This window comes from Fulmarus glacialis, unplaced genomic scaffold (assembly GCF_000690835.1).
Source record: "Fulmarus glacialis isolate BGI_N327 unplaced genomic scaffold, ASM69083v1 scaffold12660, whole genome shotgun sequence".
Taxonomy (NCBI): Eukaryota; Metazoa; Chordata; class Aves; order Procellariiformes; family Procellariidae; genus Fulmarus; species Fulmarus glacialis.
In genome coordinates this window covers 87,342-111,512 of record NW_009188397.1, presented here as the reverse complement: position 1 = coordinate 111,512, position 24,171 = coordinate 87,342, and the positions used below count along the sequence as shown (strand labels likewise).

At 34.0% G+C, this 24,171-nt stretch overlaps 1 protein-coding gene across 1 annotated transcript in view; it reads right to left on the bottom strand.

Annotated features, from left to right (window-relative positions):
- Window positions 1-24,171, bottom strand: part of CCDC141 (coiled-coil domain containing 141) — a gene marked incomplete at its 3' end in the record, with an annotated part of 71,045 nt that overhangs the window by 4,622 nt on the left and 42,252 nt on the right. The window contains exons 7-12 of the mRNA XM_009578477.1: window positions 19,488-19,682; window positions 10,980-11,152; window positions 6,007-6,148; window positions 4,026-4,145; window positions 1,884-2,075; window positions 637-813 (exon numbers count right to left, since the gene is read on the bottom strand). Coding sequence (XP_009576772.1) covers window positions 637-813; window positions 1,884-2,075; window positions 4,026-4,145; window positions 6,007-6,148; window positions 10,980-11,152; window positions 19,488-19,682 — 999 coding nt within the window. The remainder of the gene's footprint in view (window positions 1-636; window positions 814-1,883; window positions 2,076-4,025; window positions 4,146-6,006; window positions 6,149-10,979; window positions 11,153-19,487; window positions 19,683-24,171) is intronic.

Below are 24,171 nucleotides of genomic sequence, written 5' to 3'. Positions count from 1 at the left end.
AACTCCCCCTTCTCACCCTAATGTAATTGCTCCCTAGTCTGTCCTATAAAAACATAAAGAACAGCTGGGTATCCAGGCTGTCTACATTAATTGGGATCACTTTAGGAGTGGTGCCTTAGGAAATGATTGCACATCTCAAATGATCATCTCATGAAGGAGTGCTGGAAAATTAGATAGGGATGCCTAGGCAGTGCAGCTGAACCCAAGACAGAACGTAAAGACACCAGGAAAGATTATCTGTAAGGAAGTAGCTCTAGCACTCTTCTTTAGAAGAACTTCATACACTTACTTAATAAAGACTGCCTCTTAGTGGAAGTAAAATAAACTTAATACTGTACTTGCATATATACTGCTTTCCAACATGAACAAGACAGATATGTGCATGTATTATATTCATATGCATGTACTGGATCATTTATCAAGGGCTCTGTCATTGTTAATCACAAAATTATTTATATTACTTATAATGCCATTACCACTTAAATAATACTTTCATATTTTATAAGTATATAGCAGCATTAGTCCCTTTAAAACTAGGTACTGGAGAAATCACAATCCACCAGTCACAGAACTAGTATTAGTCCTCATTACAGGCAAACATCAAATATTCAATATGGTTTACCAGATTATACTCACCATATTTATCAAATTAACAAAATTGCAACCCATATTTTGGGTGGAAAAAATTTTCTTTATAGCCTTTTGCCACTGTGTATTAGCTGACTCCATTGCAATTTTATTTTCAGCCTCCCTGTTTGTTTGTAGTGGTTCTGATCTATAAAATTCCTTCAGATTTTGAATATCATCATTCACCTACAGAAAGACATAAAATAAGCATCAAAAAACAAATAAAAAATTAAGCTGCTATAATCAGAAGGTATACAGACATGGTAAAACTGAATAGAAGCCTCTGAATCTTTCCAGGTTTTAAGATCTATCATCTCCCTAAAATCTGTACAAATACTAAATAATAAAAAAGTTTTAAATAAACTGTTAACCAGTAGATGGCAAGCAGACAGGTGACAGCAATTTGTTCAATTTCTGTCACATATCATTACATGGATATTATATACCAGTGTATCAATGCAATGATTTTCACAGATCTGTTTAATATGAAGTAACTGAAGTTAGCAATCATCGGAAGTAGACGCAATCCATTTTTTTGGCAGTTTATCTTCAAATAAATAAATCCCTATGGCTAATTTTATTTGATAGGCTCCATTGTGTCCTCAATTTCTTTCTAAATATAAAATAACAACAGTGTTGTAGAATCTTAAAACAAGCATTACATCAAAATGAAAATTAACTGCCCTGGGCACCATTAGCATAGCTACCAAAATTATGTTGGTAATGAATTGATTATGATTTCAGCTAGAGAGAGCTGTTTTGTATTTAATTTTTAAACCCTTTGAGATGAATTAGCACTTCAGTGGAAGTAATGCAAGACAGTGATAAATATCTATATATTACAGTATGATAAATATATATCAATATATTATGTGACATATTTTTAAAATTATATGAAGCAAAATCAGTAAATTTAAGAGTTGGAGTACATATACATAAGCATTTTTATTATGTATATAACGAGAGAGAGCATGTGTGAAGGAGAAAAAGTAAAAATTCAATAATAATACTTCCTACAATAGTGATTTAAATCAGTAGAAAATCTGTACATAGACTAGCCATTATGCTGACGCAAGTTCAATTATCAGGCCTGCTTGCCCTGATGGAACAGATCTCCTTTAAAGTAGAAAGGAGCTTACAAAGACCTGCAGTGCTTCCATGGCACAGCATCTACAGGATTTGTCTTAGCTGGCTAAAAGCACATTTTTCACCAAGATTTTCACAGTCTAGTTAGAGAATAAATAAGTAATCTGTACCTCCATAGCTGACTTTAAAAAGGCCACATAAGTTTCTAGAATTTCTAGTTTTGAACTAATATTTTTTTCAATTTTTTTCAGTGCTTCATTCAGAAAGTCAGTTCTGCTAGAAAAAGCTGCCACCTGCTCAGGTTCAAACTCTTCCATAACTTTGATGATTCTCTCAGCTGCTTCCAGTTCATGTGATGTTTCCTTTGAGGGTACAAGCATAGAACAATATGCATAATGACTGAAAAGGACTTGTGAATATTGATATCACATTGTTAATTTTCACTAGTATTACTCTCTTATGTATAATTCAATTACTTAGCTGAAGAAGAGTTCATAATGGACATTATATGCTGAAAATAACCCTTTCTTTCCTGTAATATTTTGACACCAAAAACTACGGATGTAGTTATTAAAATAGTTATTATGAATGGAAAAAAAAAGTAAGAATCTCAGTATTCAGATTAAGTAAACCACTTCACAGTGTAAGAATGAAAAAAAAAAATCAGAAACATTCCATATGGGAACACCAATAGCTAGAACTGATACAATTCCTTCAATAAATAGTATAGCCCAATTTTCTGAACTGATTCTTTTGAGTCTAAATCCCTCTTAGCTGCTTGTCTGATACTCAATTCTCATAGAAGAACTCAGTGTCCACTCTACAGTAAGGCTCCAGAAGCACTGGGTCCTCATAAGGCCACTGCTATAATTGTTTTATGGTCTGTCCTTGTAGCACTTTGCCTTATGGATCTTAGTTCCACTCATGCCTTCATTCTTGAATCAATAATTGCTTCCTAGCTCCAGACTAGTCCCTACCCATCAAGCTAGACTGCCCTGCATTCCAACCCATGTTCTTGCATGCAGCAAATCTGCAGAAGTCAGATGGAGATCAAATAGTGGGTCATATCTGTTACTGCATCAACTGCTCAGACCCAGAAGAGTCACAGTATGCTGTCCGAGCAAGAGCTGAGTTGCTAACATTTTCCATGTTTCAGCTGGGATACTGGTTTTCAGATTCACTGCCTTAACTCATAGCTTCAAATATCTGTGTCTATGTGCTTACCTGCTTTTGTATATTTACCTCCATACCACTTAGCATATCTACTGGCATTCAGTCAAGAGTGCAAACTCTAGCATATCACAATCCACAGAAAGAATAGGTAGGAGAGGTTACTATTGTCAGGGCAGATTTTAGACTGCAACAAAAAAAGGTAACACCCTGGCATGCAAAAATTTTGCATAAAAGACACTAAAAACTATTATACAGTCTTGTGGAACAAAAAGGGGCTCTTGCTCATCTGCTGAACTTTTAATATTCTTACTGTGTGTTCACCAGAATTTCCTTAAAGTGAATTTTATTTCCACAGACACTGTACAGATCCAGCTCTTGTTGCTGGAAAAAAACTGTTGCCTGAAACAAAAAAAAACCTCCAAAGGAGTAATATAGTTTTAAGAACTCCTAAACCATAGAATACTCCTAAAACATATACTGCCATGTTGCTCAGTTTAGCCATGAAATACGCACTTGTGTCAAGACAATGGAGAGGATTCAACTGGTTTTAAGCCACTTTCAGACACTGCAGCACTGCTACGGGAGTTGGAAAGGCCCCGAATGTGACTTAAAAATAGCCTCATCTGTGTTACAGAGCTAAGTGCTGCAGTGCTTTCATACCATGGCTGCATTCCCAACACAACCAACAGATATCTGATGGCAACCTCACAGCCCCCTTCAAAGTTTCTCCACCTGGGAACTACATTTTTCTGTTTTGCTGATTCATCCCTTTTATTTGGTGTAATAAACCATGAGAGTTTTCTGTGCCTCTGGCTGCCTAGACAATTTTTAAACTTGCTAGGAGTAGCAATCCACATTTGAAGAGTCTTCCTATCAAGGGTTGATACTGGGATCTTGAGGTAGTAGCAAATAACATGAGATAGAGACAGTGGGGATAAGCAATGATATAAGAAGAACTGTCTTGTAATATTATCTATGGTTTTGTTCATTAACTACAGTTTTAAACTAAACTATAGACCTGTTTTCTTTCCAAGAATACATAAGAAACTCTCAGTCTCTCACCTTATTTAGAATTGCATACAACATGCATTTTTTTCTAAGAGTACTTAACATTATTAAAGCTTCTTTTTTTTTTTTACCTTAGTTTGTTTAGCCAGTTCAAGGTGTTTGTTCAAAACTCTTTCCGACTCGCACAAATATGAACCAATCTCCATACCAACTGCAAGCATCGGGGTGATTTTTTTAATCGACTGCGATACCTTTATTTGAAAGCATCATTTTTATATTGTTAATTTGTACAAGTAGAGAGTATAAAAACAGTATAAAACATCACTTTATGTAGAAAAAAGTGAAGTAACACTTGTCTGTTGGTGTTTAGATTAGGTACTTTGTATAACCAGAGAAATTCAGGAATGAAAATATGAAGGAAGAAAATTCTACTATTTCTCCTAAAAAAATTCTAACAAGTATGGTCAGAATTTGAGAAAAAAACCGTCCTGTTTGCTCTCATTTTATTGATTGTGTTTTCCTTTATCCTAAGTATCCCAAGCTTGTTATTTCAATAAGGCACAACTGCATTATAATTTAGATATTATAACCTTGGCAAAAACACTCCCATCATGCTCGGTTTTTGTTTTTTGTGTTTTTTTTTTTTTTTCCCAAAAAGTACATTTAAAGCTTCTCCTCCAAGCCAAGAGACCTATTTTTGTGCAGATACATGTACACAACTCCATTTCATTGTCACTGTAAGATGTTATATATGCATGATGATAACAAAACAGATTATGAAGAACAGAGGCAGATGATACCAGACATAATATGTATAGTTATTACTAGACATGTGAATTCACATGTACCATATATTTTAAGAAGTGGATGCTGATTGAGGTTCAAACTTTATTAAATGAAGCTCAGGGGCAGTTGAATTTAGCACCAGATTCTTTGTGATACTTTCCATTAACAGAAGGTTGGAATGAAAAGTGTTTTGCTTGGTAGGAATAAAACAATAAGCACTGTTCACTGTAATGAAAGATCATTTGTTATCAATAAAATGTTCAAAATGTTCTCTAATGCAAGACTGGGAACAAAGTGATTAGAACAAAGTGCAGAATGAAACCTTGTATCAAAATTGGGGTCTACATTTGAGTAAAATTTACGTTCATAATTGAAGTTTTATCTTAAGATTCATAATATGCCGGTGACATAATTTCTACAAGACCAGCAGCTATCAACAAATCTTTTATTTTCAGCTAAACTCAACAATATTTTCACTGTGTTCTAATACCATGAGGCCTCTTCTACATAAATTGTATGCAAAGGGACCAATTTATGGCAAATTTACTTCCTATTTGTTTCAGAATAGTTCATTATAAACTTCATGCAAATATTGTATCAGATTGCAGACTTAGTTATTCAGTCATTAAATTTGATTTACTTTTTGGTCTATGCTCTGGGATTTCCTTCATATGAACCTTGTTAAAAGATTATTTTTTTTAATTTGAATTTACACATGGAACCTTATTTAGGAGCCATGTGTCTATTCTATCTCTGACAAGTCATTAAAAAGGTCTGCAGTACTACAGAACATTCAACAGCTTAAAGAAGGATGTGATGTCCTTGGTGCCTCAGTATCTTAACGAATAAAGGAATTTTTACAGTGAACAGAATCTACTCTCCTTCAGCCTTACTGAAAATTTGCTGTGGTTCACAGTCACCATGCTTATTAACCCACAATTTTGGCACACTTCTATTTTTACATTCAGCCAAATGAAACAGAAGACATAGAAACAGTATAGGAAACCTGCATGCAGGTCAGAGTCCTGATTGTTCACTTCTTTTCCAAAAGAACAAATTATAATAGCTCATTATCTAAGCAAATCCATACTTTATTGAATATTATTAGTAAAATGTTCTCATGGAAACAGCTGCATTTTTCAGAACAGCTTTAGGTTCATTTGTGCTGATAACAGCATTCGGCATTCTAACTACAACTGTGTGCTCTCTAACAAACCAATGTTATTTGTAATTATTTGAGTCAACTTTAATATTCACATAGCTAAATTATGGAAATGCAATGCAGTGTTCATGAATGCATTAAGAAGAAAATGTGTTATGAGGTACCTTATTTAGATGATCTTCAAGTGATGCAGTCCATTGTTGTTTCTTTAAAGTAAGTTCCTTATAATCTGGACACTGCCTGATTAATTTATCTACTTTTTTTTGAACATATTGCATCATTTTCTGAATTCCTGTCACCCAAGAGCTAAAATGGAAGAGTAAAACTGTTGTTATTTCTCATTTTTGCTCAACAATCAGGATGATGATTAAAAAAACCCAACACCTTTTCTGTTGATTTGTATGACAAGTAACTTATGAATTTTAAACTGTGACCCTTAAAATAATCAAGAGAAATATTAAAATGAATCCAAACAAAATTGATAATGAGTAGAACACAAGAATGACATTTCCAAACAAATCATTCATCACCAGTGTGTAAGTTAGATTCACATGCCACATATTCTGATTCACTGAGAAATACCTCATTTCACAAATAATTCGGACTATCTAAAGACTAAAACCACAAATGGAACAGCCTAGAAAGAATGAAAATATATGGCATATCACTTCTACTTTAAAAAGAATGGGGTTTTTTGACTTTCAAATATTTCAGTGTTTTTACAATAGCTGAAAAAAGAATGTCATATACATTCTAAGTCAACATTTCTTTAAAGATGCTGTTTTAACAGGAGAAAAGACAACATCAATTTACAAAACAAAGGCTTGTCTTATAACTTAAACCATTTAATATCAGGGAAGCAATTCACAATCTGAATACTTGAGGCAGTCCTCTTCAAATTGTAAAGTTACCACATACAATTAATATCTGAATTTTTGATATAAAAAAAAGAAGAAACCCACATATCAATTGATTTACTATTGAAATCTATTCATCGTAAGAGTTTTTGTAAGACAAACATGTTCAAAATAAGTTTTTCGTTACTTTAGTTACTTTCATTAATACAAGGACTTATTCAAGGTTTCCTCTTTTGTCCTCTAAAATTAAAGGAAATTTTCTCCTCACTTCAGATCAGGCTCAGAAAGTTAAATTCTGCAACCTCAAAGAAAAATCTTATTCTACACTACTAACATGAATTATGGTATTAATAGAACATTCTGTTTGAATCTGATCCAAGAATTGATCACAAAGAGAAACCAAATTTTAAGTCCTTTTTAGGCAGTAGGTGGTTTCAAATTTTGTAAATTACTCTTTTAAAAATTAGCAACCTTTTATTTTGTGCTTTATCCTTAAATTCTAAAAGTGTCGCTCCTTTATTTCAGTACTCCTTAAAAAGAGGTATGTTTAAAAAGTTCTACTAGCACCACTCCTTTAAAAAAAGCAATGAGAACAAGATTTATAGTTTTTGAAAATTATAATTTAGATCTCAATAAAATCTTTGAAAGCATCATTGATTTGTTATGAGTTAACACAATAAATTTATAACAGCAGTAAAATAAAGACAGGTCTTACACTCATAGTCAAGCTAACTGGCTGACAAAGAAGGGTTCTCTTAACGGACAAAACTTACTGATTGTATAATTTTTTTAGAATTAATACATAAATTTTTGCTCCTCCTGTTTTTCTCGCTGGTTCTAATTTAAAAATATGAGAGCTCAAAAATCAGGGTTACCAATATTTTCATTTTGAAACACTCTAGGATTACAAGAAAGAACTGCCTTCTGTCACTTTTCTATAATCTATTCATCTCCCAATGTGAACATTTTCAGCATTTTAATTTATTTGGACTACCTTTTAGTATAAGGCTGCAAGAAGCCTCAAGAAGATTTGAAAGTAGGACAGAATTAACATCATATTTCTCCATTTTTCCTGTGAGTTGGATTTCCAATTATGCCATTGAAGTCAGTGTCACTAGCCTTAAATGTGAGGCTATCAGTATTAGATCTGTAAATCATAAACTACTAGAGCTGTCTTATCGTATGCATACAAACTGCCTGGCTTATTTTTGGGTACTCTGAAAATTAAAACAACAAAACAATGTGGATACAGAAATCCATCTACGTTTCAATTCTCTTAATATTCAAGTACTCTATCTTCTCTCGGTGCATTTAAACAAGTACTACACATGGCAGCCACTTTGATATTACATTAAAAATGTGTTTTCCTGTATCTTCATTCAGAAGTTACAGTGCAATTCAGGGCATCATCTCATCAAAATCGACAAAGTGTCACCCAACCTGAGCAAGGTCAGATGGTTCCTTCTCTTTATTAATAAATATATTGTCTGAAAAACTGGAGAATCTGGCTTCTTTTTTAAAAATAGTAAAGCCATGCAAGTAGCAGAGCATGCAATACCTTCTATATCACAAATGATGAAGGAATGCTAAAATTACTGTGCTCCAACTACACCTTAAGGGAGTTGGCAGCTATTTTTAAATTCCACACAAATTTCTGCTTGCTGCCAGCTAGTTCAAGAATCCTACCAGACTGCAAACACTTAACAGCTATGTATCTCATTGTCAGATTATACCTTCTTTTCTGTCTTATGGCAAAACATCTTTTTGAAAAGATACCTAAACTTTTTCAGATCCACAGCCTTCACTGCCTTCAAATGGTGACTGCCCATGTCCCTCAGGATTTCCAGTCTGGTTAGATAATGGAAATGGGAAGTCTCTAAGGCCAGTTAAGACTACCAATGAATTGTGCAATAAGGGGAACAAAATAGTAATCAGGATTTAGTCTTGACAGGAGTTCTGTTTTCTGTCCAAATCTTCCTCCTTTGAACCTCAGCTGTTCATACAAATCTTGTTGTCCCATGTGGGTTAATCATTGGGCTAAATACTGGCCAGCATTTAAGGATAGCAGAGTGGCTTATACATGACAAAAAGAGGCCTCTCTCTTTCCTCTTTCAAAACATGAACATTTATGGGGAAAATTAATATTATGGAATATAACACCTTACCACATTTGCTGACAGAACTCACTGTGTCACCATTACTAAGCTTATAAGCTGTCTGGGAGCCTTCTGCGTATCTCCTAAAGCCATGGGTTAGGCAAAAAAACCTAGATTTGTTGTGGTGTACAAAAAGCTGAATGTGAGTCAGGATCATCCTTGTGGCACTGAAGACTAGCCCCGTGCTGAGTGCATCTGGAAAAGACTAGCCAGCAGGTTACTCCCCTCTGTTACGGGCTTGTGAAACTGTATCTGGAGACCAGTTTGTCCAGCCTGGGTCCCCACAGTACAAGACAGACAGACAAGCTGAAGTGAATTGAGCAGAGGCCACTAAGATGTTTGAAGGCTGGAGCACACGATGCACAAGGGGGTGCTGACAGAACTCTGTTCAGAGTAAAGAAGAGTTGAGGAGGTGATCTAATTGGTGTCTTTCATTATCTATGAAGAAGTGGGGTTATACAAAAGACAGGATTAGAGTCTTTTCAGAGGGCAAGAGGCACTGCTCATAAGTTGCAGCAACAGAAATTTTGGCTAGATATAAGAAAAACATATTTCACAAGGAGAGTGCTTAAGCGCTAGGAACAGGTTGCCCAGAGAGGCTATGGAATTCAAAATTTGGCCCTGAGCAACCTAATCTAACTGACAAGTTTTGAGCAAGGGATTGCGCCAAATGACCTCCAGAGTTCCTTGCCAGTTTAAATTATTCCATGATTGTAATCCTCAAGGCCATGCCTAGGAATATAAACTGTTCCACCTGTACGGAAGTACTAGCACTACTTGTTGAAATATATGGCAAATTCATTATATTCGGGCAATGAGGCCTGAACGCAGCAGGAAAAAACTGAAAAGCCATAATACTCTGTTTGCTTTTTTAGAAAGGGACTTATTTATTTTTATGATGCAAGTAGACATTTAAAATGTTTGAGAGCCTGGGATTTTTCACTGTTCTTTAGAAACAGCAAAACACATTTCTGGCGAGATTGCCTATTGATATTGTTTTAAGTTTCACCTTCCTTCTCTAAATTACTCCTGCTTCATCTGCAATGCTTTGCCATTTTTTAAATTACAGTGTCTTCTAGCAGAAATCTTACCTTCTTTATTTATTTATATAACATCTTGAGCAGTGCTTTGGGACAAAGGGGATCTGCCTGTGGCATTACCTGTTTTTATTGAATTTTACCAGAAATGACTGATAGGGTTATTTTGACAAATTCATCCCATTCTTCTTGATGTGTATCGATGATATCTTACTATCCCACTGCTGATTTGGACTGTTTAAACATTTAAAAAAAACTCTTAATAAGGAAGAAAGAAAATTAATGATTTGTTATTTTCGGGATTCATTCTATCCAGATCTTTAGCATTCCTAACATTAATCAATGCTGTGCAGACATAATTTGAAACACAACATCCGCTTCTGTTGAGGTAAAGTCTATCAGAACATCAAGTCCTAGAGAACAGCAGCATATGTTCTGGAATTGTGTCTGGTTTAGGAATCAAAGTCAAAGTTTCACTGAGGAAAATCCCTTTCCCTTCCATTTAATTAAAATATCAGGAGATGCTGAAATAGTAACAATAGCTGTAAAGCCAGTTGCATGCGTTCCCAAAACAACTTTCTATTTAAATTTTCTATGTCGTCCCTTTCCTAGGTTCAAGCCAATTACATCTGCAGTGACAGGTGAAGGTGCTGTAGATAAAATTTTTTGCAAGGTCATGAGATGAAATGAAAAACTTGTCTAGACTTTCAGTTGCTGTGTGGCAGTAAAGCTATTCAAAGTTCAGGAATAATTAAGGACATAAGCATGTAATGGAAGGTAGAGCTAAGCTGACCACTAGCCAAGTATCAGCCATGGTCATCTGCTCTGTCTTTGAAGTAGAACTCATTAGTATAAATGGTTTTCATTCTTATTGCACCAGCCTACTACTAAGACCTGAAAAGTAGGAGATATTAAGCCATTAGGATTGATTCTAAACTAAGTCATGCTTTACATCAGTGTCATTTAAATGCACACCTGTTAGTTAACTACACTGGCTCTAAATGTAGTCTGATTCTAACTAGTGGAGTTATAAAGCAACAGGTAGATACGGAGAAATGCAGCAGATGTGCAAAAATGGAGGGAATACCTGTGAGAATCTGCTTTGTTAAGTAAAGTTTGTCCCTTTTGCAAGGTACTTGCTGTGCAACCTTTAATTGCTTCCTGTAATTCTTCATACTTCTTTGTCAAGATAGGCAAGTATAAGCTTTCTGAATTAAAGATTTTAAGGTAATTCTCAATACCTTCAAGACCATCAAGTACCTGCAAAAAAAAAAAAATCTGTTGTCAATATTTCTATTTAAAATGTGTATGTATATTCTTTTACATAAATAGATGATCAATGGAAATTTAATATTTGACATTTCTTCAGAAACGAAAAGCAATATTTTAATTTAGGGCCTGATACTGACTTTGCAGGTCACAGAAGAACACGGGTATGATTCAATGAACATATAAGTATGGACATGCAAAATCATGATTACTCTTTGAATTTAAAACTATTCCATTTTTTCAGCAATAATCAGGCCAGTGTGACCTACTGAAGCAGAACCAAAATAACAAGTAATACAATGCATTAGCACTCAAAGTTTTATTGAAGCACACCCTTAAAGAGTTTTACGAAAATTATTCTTCCTTATAATGTTTTAAATATATCAAATGTTTATCCAACATGTAAATTATAATTAAATATATTTTTATTAAAAAGGTAGGCTTTGATTTTGCGCATATGTAGCTTTGGTTTCATTATACCTATTCTCTGTCTTCCTTTAGTACAAGCAGAAGTTTCTCATTCAAATAGCAGAAGAAAATGACAAAAGTACTCTAAAAAGATTTCTGCCTTTTTAGACAGAGTAAGGACAACACTGCAATACTCCATTATTGAAGTTAGTAATAGTAATTAGTAAAATAGGAACATGCCCAAACCTACTGTGCATAATTAGCATCACAGCAGTAGCACCATATTCTCTTACACAGATTTTTTTTTTGTTGCTCTAAACACCAGAAAAACATGAAGTCCAAACAAAGCAAAGCAGTAGACAATGTCTAATAGCATTAATTTCTCATTGAACATATACATTTATGTAACGAATTAAAAATACAATGACTATAACATGGACTACTCTGTATACATATTTTTAAAAGGAAATCCTCAGCTTGTACAACACCAAACTTGTGTTCTGACTTTGCAAATCTCTCTATATACACTCTAAGCCTTAATTCAGTGAATAATTTTGCAGACTTACAGCCCAAAAATACGTTGCTTTTGAAGCCTCAGTTCATCACTGAGAAGAATTCTGAGAGACAAGAAAACTATATACATGCTAAAATACTATCCTTAATTACATCAACTTTAAAATTGCTACATCAGAAGAACAAAAGAACTTTGAGGCAGACTAAATTTGACTTTAAAGACTCTTGCAAGGTTTTACATTCATGAAAAGTTGAAAAGTGAATATTCAATGAAATTCTCAGGGGACAATGTGATCCAGCTTGCTACAGCATATTACATATGAACCAAGAACTCAGCAGCTGAGAATGATCACTATATTGCTGACTCAAAATAGCGAGGAGAGATGCCTGAGCCCTTTAAACCACTGAAATCTATGCAAAAGAAATGAAGGAAAATAAAGAAAGGAGGATGAGCAAAAGTAATTCAACTTCTATAAACAATGGATTAAAATAGGACATGCATACTATTTTATTGTCTCTGCCAGGTTATTTTTCCTTGCAGAAGAAAGGATTCAGCATTTAAAAAAAAAAAAAAAAGATATCCTGACCATACAAAGAAAATTTTTTAAGAACAATAACACTCCATCAGAGGAGTGTAATTGAAGATACCCAGGAAGGACTTTTCCTAAAATGTGAAATCTTTTTAGTAACTAAGTATAAAAAAAGGCCATAAACTTCAGATCAAGACAGAAATTACAATCATCTTTGGAAACTCATAGATTCAAGGACATACGTGAATCTCAAAGTTTTTATTCTGTAAACAGAGGCCATTCACATGAACTCAGCAACTAAGTGAAATTTATTTATTTTGTGTAATAGGTTCTGTATAATGAATTCCAGTCTTCAGGACCATACTTAAGAATATTAAATTAAAGAGTCATAGGAATGTTATAAAGCATTTCAAAACAAGTTCACCACTAAGCCAGACTTATAATAAGTATTACTAGTTAGCACATTTAACTAGGTATGCAGCAAATGTAAGAACATGTTTTGAGTCTTGCTAAAAAGCAATAGGGAAATTTAAAATTAATAAATCAAAAAGTTATATATTACTGCCATTGTTATATTTATCAAAGAGCAACATGAGTACAATGACAACAACATGAGCTGGACAAGAGACTATTCAGAAGAGAACCAGGATGGAAAAAAAAAAAAAAAAAAAAAATCAGGTGTTCTCTGCAGCTTATCTTCCTAAACATATCTGAGTGCCTTACATGTTCATCACTCTGAACCTTCAGAGATGATAGCCAGCTTTATTGGGTTGCATTGCCTGCATTCTCAATGCTGTTGCTACCTTGACCAATTAAGGCTGCTACCACGAGCAAAGATTTATGTTCCTCATGCTCAATTTCAGTTGCCAGAAAGAAGCCTGGTTACAGCAACGCATTATCTGGATTGACTTTTTCCCTAGCCACCGCTGCAGTCATTGGTAGTTCTATACCCCTCCTATTCTGCTCAGAATAGCAACATCAGGCCCTAAACCTAGAGTTTCAAGAGCTCAACCAAATCAACATTAAACAATCCACACAAAGCCAGCCTTCTACTTCTATCTCAGACTCTCTTCAAGAATTAGCATATGTGTATATGTCTGATCTTTTTTTTATAGCATAAGCATATTATGGCATAGACATCAGAATACATGCAACTGTGGTACCAGAACATAAATTAAGTGATATGGTTTTAGAAATTGTATCAATTGATCTATCAGCTGATAACACAAAAATACTTTGCAACTTATATATTCACAATTTAAAGATGCAGGAGAGTTATAATTAGTGATCTAAAATGCTCAACACTAATGACGGGGTTTTTTTTTTTTTTCATTTCAGCATGGAAGATTAGGTAGGGAAAAACAATAGTTATGCTAGCAAAAGTGACAAAAACCTTACAAGCTGTAATTAAAATGAACACCAATACACTGAATAACATGGGCATAACTCCTATGAGCAGAAATAATATCCCTCCTTCCTGAGCCATTCTGGGCATTTTCTGCTATTAAAAAAACATTTTGTAATAAATTCATTCAAAAAGGAACTTAATATTTCTCTCTAAATTTCCTTGTTAATGGTTACCTTGACCATTCTTCATGATTGGGATCCATTTTAAGTAATTTTTAAAAAGCAGCAAAAATCATGCAATGCACTTTCCCCAGTTTGTTCTGTTTTGTGGTTGTGTACATACAGAACATGAATGGTGAATTTTATTGTGGTTCTTTTTTGTTCCATTTTAATTCTTTGATTTTGCTTTAGTTTTATTTTAGTTCAGCCTGTCCTTCTCATCCACTTATCATAGTTTTGAGATCTTTTCAAGGAAATAAAGGATATAATCCCTCTGTACATGCTCTTCTTCTCTACTGTCATATGGCTCCATATAATTGTCTTGCTTTCAAAGTCCTGTACCTGTTCAATTGTTTCTCTGTAGCTCCTTATGCTTTGCTAATTACCAAGATCAAAACAAAGTAAAGGATTTTTCAGCAAGGCTTCTACTCAACAACATGGACCTCTACTTATGTATTTATTTTTAGCAATACTGTTATCACCACAAAATCATTGACTAACGACATATACAAACCTGAAAATTCCATTAACAAGGAAAAAAGAGAGTCTAGAAGATTGAGCAAAATAAGTTTCACTGGATCGTGCAGAGGTCTGTATTCTAATCCCCACAGCTTTATGCCGAGAATGCTCCACCTTTAAGTCCCTCCTGTATGTTCACTTTAAAGCTAGTTACTGTATATACTATCTCGAATGATTTTAAATTTTGCAATGGCACATAGGAAGAAAAAAAAACCCCAGCATCTAAAATAGTTAGAATAAAGTATATATGTCCTGGAGTTCAAAATCAAAAGGTAAATTTTGAAGTAACTTATGTGCCAAAGTACAAGATACTCTGCAGCTAACTAAAAATGTGAATCTGCAAACATACCGTACTCAGTAAAATCTTATTTATTTACTTAAAGCTATCCAAGTGACTGTTTTCAAGCTTTTGCCATACCAAAGCAATCTCAGACTATTCTACGTATCATTTCCCAAGTATTCTCAGAGGATAGCTACACAGAGATCCCCCTGCAGAAAGTCAAACTGAAGGTAACGACATAGACATAGAAATGGATTGATATTTAAAGAAAAACTCAGCAAGGAACATATATGATGACAAAAGAGCCAAGGAGCTTGCAAACATGCAGAAAAATATTGCTTAATGCAGCCAAATGTACAACAGAATGCAACCAAATGTACACCAGAACTTAAGAGCACAAACACAATGAAGTGCTATATTTCTGTGTTTTTATTTTCCTGAATTCATTAAAAATTAAAATGACAATGAGATACACAAGATCTAAAAGGAGTTCTCTTCAAGTTAGTTCAAAACAACTAATACTCTGTTTTGCTCATTTGTCCTTTACATGTAAAGAGAGTCCACAGGTTCAGACATACCCTCAGAACAGCTGAAAATGTCTCTTTTCTGAACTATAGTAACTATAGTGCTTTCTTCACTCTTATACATAACAGGTGGGATGGCATGCTGTGGAGACGCACCTGAGCTAATGCTTTCTTCAGCAGACACTTCCACAAAGCACAGCCCTGTATTCTGAAAAGATGCTACCTTTGCTCTCAAAGCAATAGACCTATATTTGCGTAGCTCCTTGTCCAAACTAGAAGGTGGTTGGCAATCAGCAACAGTTTTAACGCTGTTTCCATCAGCCCATCTCAGATTTCTCATTATAAATGAAATCAAGAAAGATCAGACTTACGGGAGCAAAAGATATCTCTCACTTCAAGGGTCTGTAAATAATTTCAACCCCAAGTATTTTTTACATATTGTTAAAAAAATACCGAAGGAACATAGTACAGGTTAAAGACAAATGTGATTACAGCCCCACCTGGTGCTCAAAACAAAAATTAGTGTAGGCAAAATTTTAAGGTTGTTTTTTCAGCACATTTAACAGAGCTATGAAGATAGTTGTTGGAGTTATCCTTGGAAATGATCTGTTTTTAAAGCTTCTATAAACGATCTGCAAACAATATGCTTAAAAAAATACAAAAATACTATTTGGTCTTTGGACACCTTAAAATATAAACTTTTCTAATTAGTCTTCTAACTAAAAGGTTTTGGGAAAAAGGTTTGCATTACTAATACTACTTGATGTATATGCCCTTGAAGAACAGGCTTCTTGTAAAACGGAAACAGAGAGATTTCATATTTTAAGTGTGGTCTTTAATGTTGAGGTCCTCCTATTCAGTGGAAAATTTTCAGTATTATTACCTGATTTTCAAAATTATCGAAGACTTAAAACTCAGTGGAACACTGTCAGATAGCAGAGTCTAAGTGTTTAGTATTTCCAAAAAGCACATAAACCCTTGTTTTCTTTAACTTCAATGTAACAGGCAATTGGTCAGCACCACTGGCTAAAAACCTAATGTTTCAAAAGCTTTGTGCCACAAATCAAGGCAACAAAATTGAGAACTCATTTTTTAAAAGATATCTCTCTGATCTGATAGCAACACCTGGAAAAGGCTTGAATAAATTCTCTACTGACATCAAGGACCTATGAGATAGAGGGTTCTTTGCTTAATCCTTCTGCTCTAACTCAAATAAATTTCCTTTAACAAATTGTTGTGTATTAATACTAGAATGTAATAACAGAACTTACTTTCGTTATATGGTAAGCCAAACAAATTACTAAATTACTTCTTGCTTTAACTAAAGAATATAATCCAGTTATGAAAAATCTAATACAATTGTAGTAAATTGTTCCAATATTTCTGAAGCTCATTTCTTCAGTAGTTAAAAAATATGCTCTGTTACTAGTCGAAATTTGGCAAAGTTTGACATCTGTCCGTGAATTTTGTTGTCTGCTGGATAGGAAAATCATATGCTATTAAAATTTCTTTGCCCATATAGGTGCTTACAAATTGCCTGTCTTCATTACCTGCTACTCTTACATAAATTACAAATATTATAAGCAGAAAAATACCAGCAATCAATCCACATACTCCACTGGAAGCTCATCTGTTGATAAAAGTCCCTACTTGTTTTAGCATTTTAAGGCTTAAAACGGATTTGGCTCTGAATCGGCTTAAAGTGGCTTGAGGATTTTGTATTATTCACTTTCACCATCAACACATGAAATAACACTAATATAACCTTACAGAAGTCTCTTATAACACTATTTCCACCTTTATTGATCCTTATTTGGTCTTCTCATAAAAACCTATTGTTAACCTGACACGTATCTATAGATTTGAGATAATGATATTAAGCTCCCTGAATTCTTTATTAATCAACTCTTTTATCAGCTGTTCCCAGGTTGAAAACTTTTAAATTAACTGTGCCATCCTCGTCCCACCTCAACATTCTAACATTTTGGGGGGAAATTGGAAGTTTTCAAGATTTTACAGCACTACTTCTTAAGATGAGAAAAATCCTCTTACTCAACTTACTTTTCACCTCTCCAATGAGTTTCTAGAAGACAGTATAAGTTACTGCCAAATTAGCATCCAAACAGGGTTTGGATTTTTATTATATGGGCACATATCCACTACAAATTGGATTATAATCATTTTGCTTATACCACAGAAAACTGTTTAGAGGATCATTTAGTTTTTGGAAAGACTAATTCCAAATTCAATCTAGTCTCTCAAAAGAGAAAGGCTCAGAAGCAATATAAGTGAATACACTTTCAGTAACCAGCCTATAAATATTTTAGATGTAACTGGGAGCACTTTACAGCAAAGAATAGACACTGGATTCCTGAAGACTCATTTTGTTTCCACGTAAATGCATACTTTCACCATTTTAATTCTACTTGACTGAATGTGACTGAATCTCAAGTCATTTCTATTATGTCTATTATTCCGTTACTATTTTATTCCTTTCTACATGCATTTCCTTGACTGTATCATACTCCCATATAGTGATTTTTTTTTTTCAGTCTTTTTATTTTTTTTATTTCAGTCTTTTGTCATTTCTTGAACGTTTGACAACTTTTATTTACTAGAGACCTACTAAAATTCCCCCTTGAATCAGTTTAATTTAAAAATTCATTATATATTTTTAACTGCGATTAAGTGCTACCCTGTAACATAACATTTGAAAAAGAAGTTTAAGATCTTAGACTTTGAGACAGTAAGAATATCAGAAGTAATCTAACCCACATAAGACTACATGATGACTAGTTTAAGACAACTTCAGAAGATAACTGAAGAAAAAATATCTGATATTTTTGTTTTGGGATAGGGATTTGAAGAGAAAGTCTACAAAAATATTCTTTTCATGCTCACATTAGAGAAAATGAAAAAAAAAAAAACCCAAAAAGAAATGATGAACAGAACACTTGAAAGTGTATTAAAGTACTCAAGCATGATAAACAGTTTATATTATAGAGGAAAAAAAGCATTATAAGTAGGATGTAACAAAAATCAATGACCAAATTTATGAAAGTAATTTTCATACAAGTAGTTATTACTGGACTTGATGTTTGAAAAAGTAAAAATTTAGTTTTAAAATATTCCTTTTTTTGGTCATCAATGATTTACCTATTTTCATCACATAAGATTAGGAAGAGACAGAAAATTAAACAAATGTACTAGTCAGGGCTTCTTGTACCTAAACACAACCCACACAAAACAAGCAATGTATAGAATTCAGTAGACAGATAAGCCCCTTTTAGCCCTTTCCTGCGAGAGCTGCAAGAATCTAATTCTAGAATCTGAATCACTGCTTCTCCACATGAGCACATCAGTGATGGAAATTATTGCCTACATGTTATCTTGCTGACCTCAGTATAGGTGTGGGCCTTAATTCATCATTTGTGCTGTGACTGAGGGAGTTTTGTGCTTTTTTAACTGGCCACTTTGGTGTTACATCATGTCTAGACCATGTAGTATATGACGTGCCTGGTATGAGGAATTGTATATTGCCCTTGATTTTTCTCATGTCTGATTATTAATTAGCCCCTGTGGAGACCTCTGCAAGTAGAGACATCGTTTCTGGTATCCGTACTAGCCTGTAACAGTTTGCGTATTTTAGAGCAGCTCCTGTATCTTCATACAGCATTATGCCATCGTGACAGAGCCCATGATCTTGAAGTCCAATTTTTCGGCAGATAATATTTCCCAAATGCCTTATTTTGGAAACCAAGTGTTCTTCTCAATATACTTTTAAAAAAAAAAAATTAAAATGCATTTGCCATTTTGTATAGAAGTTTGAGGCGAAAGGTCATATTAAAGGGTAATCAGATTTGTAATTTTCTATTCCAAATTGTTTAGCAAACTCTGTTTGCATAATTCCACGTATATCAGCCTTCAAGAGCACACTGACAGTTGTATTATCAGGTTAATTGTTACAGACTTGGCTTCCTACCAACCTTGCCAGCAGTATGAAAAAAGTCATTGGCCTCCTGTAGCAGCGCTTTCCTTTCTTCCATATGGAAGCACACTTCTTCTTGCAACAGACAGATTTTCTGATTTGAAAGCTTTAGATGTTCTTTTTCTGTATAGTCCTCTGAAAGCAAGATCTTAAGTGCTTCAGCTTCCAGTTGTTCCACAGTGGAATTCCATTCCTAACAGGAAAAATTCCATTTTAATCAACTACACATAGCAAAGTAATATAACTGCACAATAATAATATAAATACTGGAAAACATGTATCTCATTTATAGGCCTGAAAGTTATCACCATTTAAAACAGTATTTCTACTAGGAAGGATTTCTCAGCAAATTATGGTTTTAGCGACAGAGTTTTCAGTGGTGGCATTCTACATTCTTTGACACAATTTCACAGGCAGAAGTAATAGTTACTAGTGTATCTGCTGGGAAAAATGGTCCGGGTAACATAAAATCAAGAAACTTCTGCTGGGTAAGACCACACTCCCATGACAAACAGCCCCTTAAGTCCAACTACTTAACCAAGAACAAATAAAATTTTTGCCTAGACAATAACTGCCTCCAGTGAGACAATTTCTGCTGAGAGCTGTCTGGTAATCAATTAAATCAAATTACTCTCCCTTACAGTGAGCATGCTATCATCCTTGACACTCTCCATTATACATTTTCCCTGATTTCCCACACAAAAACACAAGTCTGTTCAAAGCACGTCTCTGCCTTACCTGACCATGAACCTTCCTAGTGTCACTGACAGAATGAAGTGATGCTTTAAAAAGGAAGATCATACTTCAGAATTTCAAGCCACAGTCAGAAACATTACTGACGCTTAATTGAGCTAGGTACTTTAAAACTAAGGTGCTTTAAAATGGATTCAGTTGGATCAGTACAACTTTGCATATAGATATTTTGTCTGCATTGCACCACTTGGAAGCATACTTAGCTAATTGGAACTGATTGTCTATTTGACTCCTATGTCTTTTTTCAACTATTCATACTGAACTGACTTGTGCTTCTAGTGTACTGACCCAAATTATACATTCAATTTAGGGATTAAACCTTCAGGAACAATGCTTTTTTTCCTACTTTTTTTTTTACCTGTGATAAATGCTATTACAGTATTCAGTCCCACTATTTTCTTTAGGTTATAGAAGTATTGAAAGGTGCATCAGTCTAGACAGCCCAAATGGAAAGGAGTTTTACTTTAAGAGCATCAAGAGAAAAACATCATTTCACCACTTCCTGTCTTGCAACTACTGCTTTGGTGTTTAGTTGCTTCTTTGTTTTTGCTGTGTTTTTATAGAGAAAACTATAAAATAGTAAAAAACTGTTACACAGTGTACTTTATCCCTGCTGTGCTTGTCAACACTTAAAATTGGTGCCTTATTACACTGTTCCAAACAAAAGGAGCATCTGATAATATACTGCAATTTCCCATGCCTTAGGTAGCATATTTCCTCCACTTTTTCTGGTAATGAATTAAATAGGAGAAGAACCTTTTTGAAATTTATTTAGCATTCCCTTCCACAGATTTATATCAAATGTCTGGTAAAGCAGACAGAAAGACATTTAAAAATAAGACAGAAATTTTTTCATGGAAACACTCTGAAGTGTGCATATGGCACAAAAAGATTACAGGGTAGGTTCTTTTATTTTCAGCATGCTTAAAGAACATTAACCTCACATTTGTTGTTTCTTTTTAGTGAAATTATTGCTAGTGAAAGATGCTGTTTTGGAAGTTTTCCCAAAAGAAGTAATCTGGTTATTCACAGATCTTTCACAAACAGCAGCAATTCTAATTCCCTCACAGTGTCCCACCATGCTGCTTTATCCTTCTTTGAAGTACAGTAAGCAGGAGTAGACATATTTTGGTCTGTGTAGTTCAGTGCATTCCTTTTCTGACATTGTCCATTGTTGTGACAACAACTGGTATGGTAAAAACATTTGTTCAAAAAGATCAGCAACTTATTTTACATAGACTTCTCCACGAGATGCAGTTATCTCTCTCTCCCTATTGGTGTGGACTAGATTTGGACCAACAACTAACAAGTGAGAGACACCCTACAATTCCCAACACAGTGAAAAACACACCTCAAAATGGAAAACACATGCATTCAGACCATGTCTGTATGTTCTTGCCTTGAACTTTGGATTCATTTCTGCAGCTTCGCAGCACATGAACTAAAGCTGAAACAGAGGGTATTGACATGGGTAACAAAAGTAATTTGAAAATATGAACAAACCCATGGGAATAAGGAATGTGATGCCTGGTGTGATGTCAATACATAGCAATGCAATAGGCTCAAAATCATTAATTATACAAAAATACCTTTAATGTCTCTCAAAATACAACTACCAAGGTCTATTAAGTGATGAACCTTTCTGTATGAATTAGTCTGTGATACTAACTGTTGCAGGTTAAAATAGAGACATTTTAGCAAAGTTGAGGAAAAAAAGGATGCACATGTTACATGATAAATGAGACTCTAAACAAGGTTTTAACAAGCAAATTTTCATTAAATTAAAACCAATTTAAAAGGATATTAGTGCTTATTTAGGTATTAAGTAAGCTTTTTGAGGAGGAAAATTTTTAAAAAGACTTCATACTAATAAACATAAAAGGACTGCTAACACCTTCATTAAAGTAGTACAAATGTCTCAGATTACAGACTTATTTGATTGGTATCCTATTTCTGTGCAATGCAACGTAATCCTTCATCTTGAAAATCTGATTAATAGGAAAAGGAAAATTATGTCAATCCTGCTGAGTTTGTAGGTCATTTTTCCACTGTGGTAAATACTCTTCACCTTTCTGCCATGGAAGACCTAAGCAGCTGTAAAAATCTATACATCTACATTAATGTCTTATTTAGCTTTTTGATGTTAAATCTACTTTTGCTTTTAATGTTTATTATAGTATTACCAATTAAAAAAAAAATCCAGCATAAAATAATTCAATAGTGTTAAAATGTTTCAACCAAATTCTAAGTGGTTTGGTAAGAAAACTAATTCCACATATTTCAACAAATTTAGCTTTGTTTCATTTTGAAAAAGAATGATGTGTCAGAATCCCAGAATTCCATCAAGAACCAAGCTCTAGTTATGCTTCAATATATCTGCACTGTATGCCTACAAAGATGCAAACCTGTCTCACTCATGCTAACCCTTCTTTCCTTCCATAAGGGAAACCTTATGAAAAGCCTTCTCAGAGATTTTTCAAGTTCAGTTCTTCCACAAACACACACCTGAAGGCCAAATGCTGCCCATTATATTTCCTTGTATGCTTGTGTAAAATACTGTTGGTTTTGAATATCCTGCAATGAAATTGCACCACTTCCCAAGAAACCACTCAAAAAAACCCCAATATAAGTTATTCCTTGAGGACTTGAACTGGACACTTTCAGCTTCCTAGTGAAATAAAAAGATATTAATTTGGGGCAAGATAAATGCAATTTTTTTCTCATTTTTTTTCATTTTGTCTATTACTGATAAACAGCTATAGCAAAATCTTTCTTGATTTTTTTTTTTTTTCCCCAAATTAAAATAATGACTGTTTCTGAGATCTGGATGCAATAATCTTCAGCCTGTACTTTTAATTAAGTGAAACCCTGCACTGTATTATTTAATGCACAATTCCCCTTTCATAAAGTCCTGTCTTTGTCTCTCTGCCCTAAGTAATATTCAGCAAGAACGAGGATTTTGAGGACAATTACAGTCTGCTGTGCTATATTTGTTCCTTTTTACCTGAAGAATTTATCTTGGGAAAAAATAGTAAGAAGGTCTTTCCATACACACAATTTAATTGGTCTATTTATGAATAAGGTGTGGGCCCCTGACATCCAATTTTATCAGTACCACAATGTCATCATCTTCCAATACTTGCAGCTGGAATAACTCGTACCAAATACATTCCATGGTTGGATTCTAATAAAAATTTCACTTACATTTAAACATATAGATGTTAATGAGAATTAGAAAACAACACTGCAGTTGGGAGCTTTTAACTAGGACTAATAATAAACCAAAAAAAGGCAAAGAAAGTGTAGCTGAATATATGCATCCCCATTTTGTTATTATACATTGTTTGTGTAATAATTAAAAATAGTATTTTATGCAAGAATGAAAAAAGCATATTTTAATGTAACAGGAAAGGAAATTGTCTATAGTTAGCTTAGAAGCAGATACATTAAATTGTTTCACTGTATCACAATGTGTAAATTATGATTACAGCAGGCAAGGCTAATTACAAGAAAATGACTGAACTTGTAGTGAAATTATTTCCTATAAGAGGATTTCACTGTAACAACATTCATAAATGTGTTTGCTACAAGATGCCCAATAGCGGCTTTTAGGTGATCTTAAAGCACAGGTTAAATTCTGCCTCGTTTATACTGAGGCAAGCTGCTTCTCTAACTGTTCACACAAGCTCAAAAAAACCAATTTTTTATAATAATTTATAGTTTACAATATTCCATGAACATTACAACCTTGTACACTCTCTGAGGGTATTAAATGTAGTTAGACTCATTTGCTATCCAATTTGATCATCACTCAAAATTGGTTCAATTTTCTATAAAATAGCTAGTGACAATTTCATGTTCAGCTTTCTATTTATAAGGAAATATTTCTACACATAAAAAGCCTATACTTTCCATCAACAGGACATACA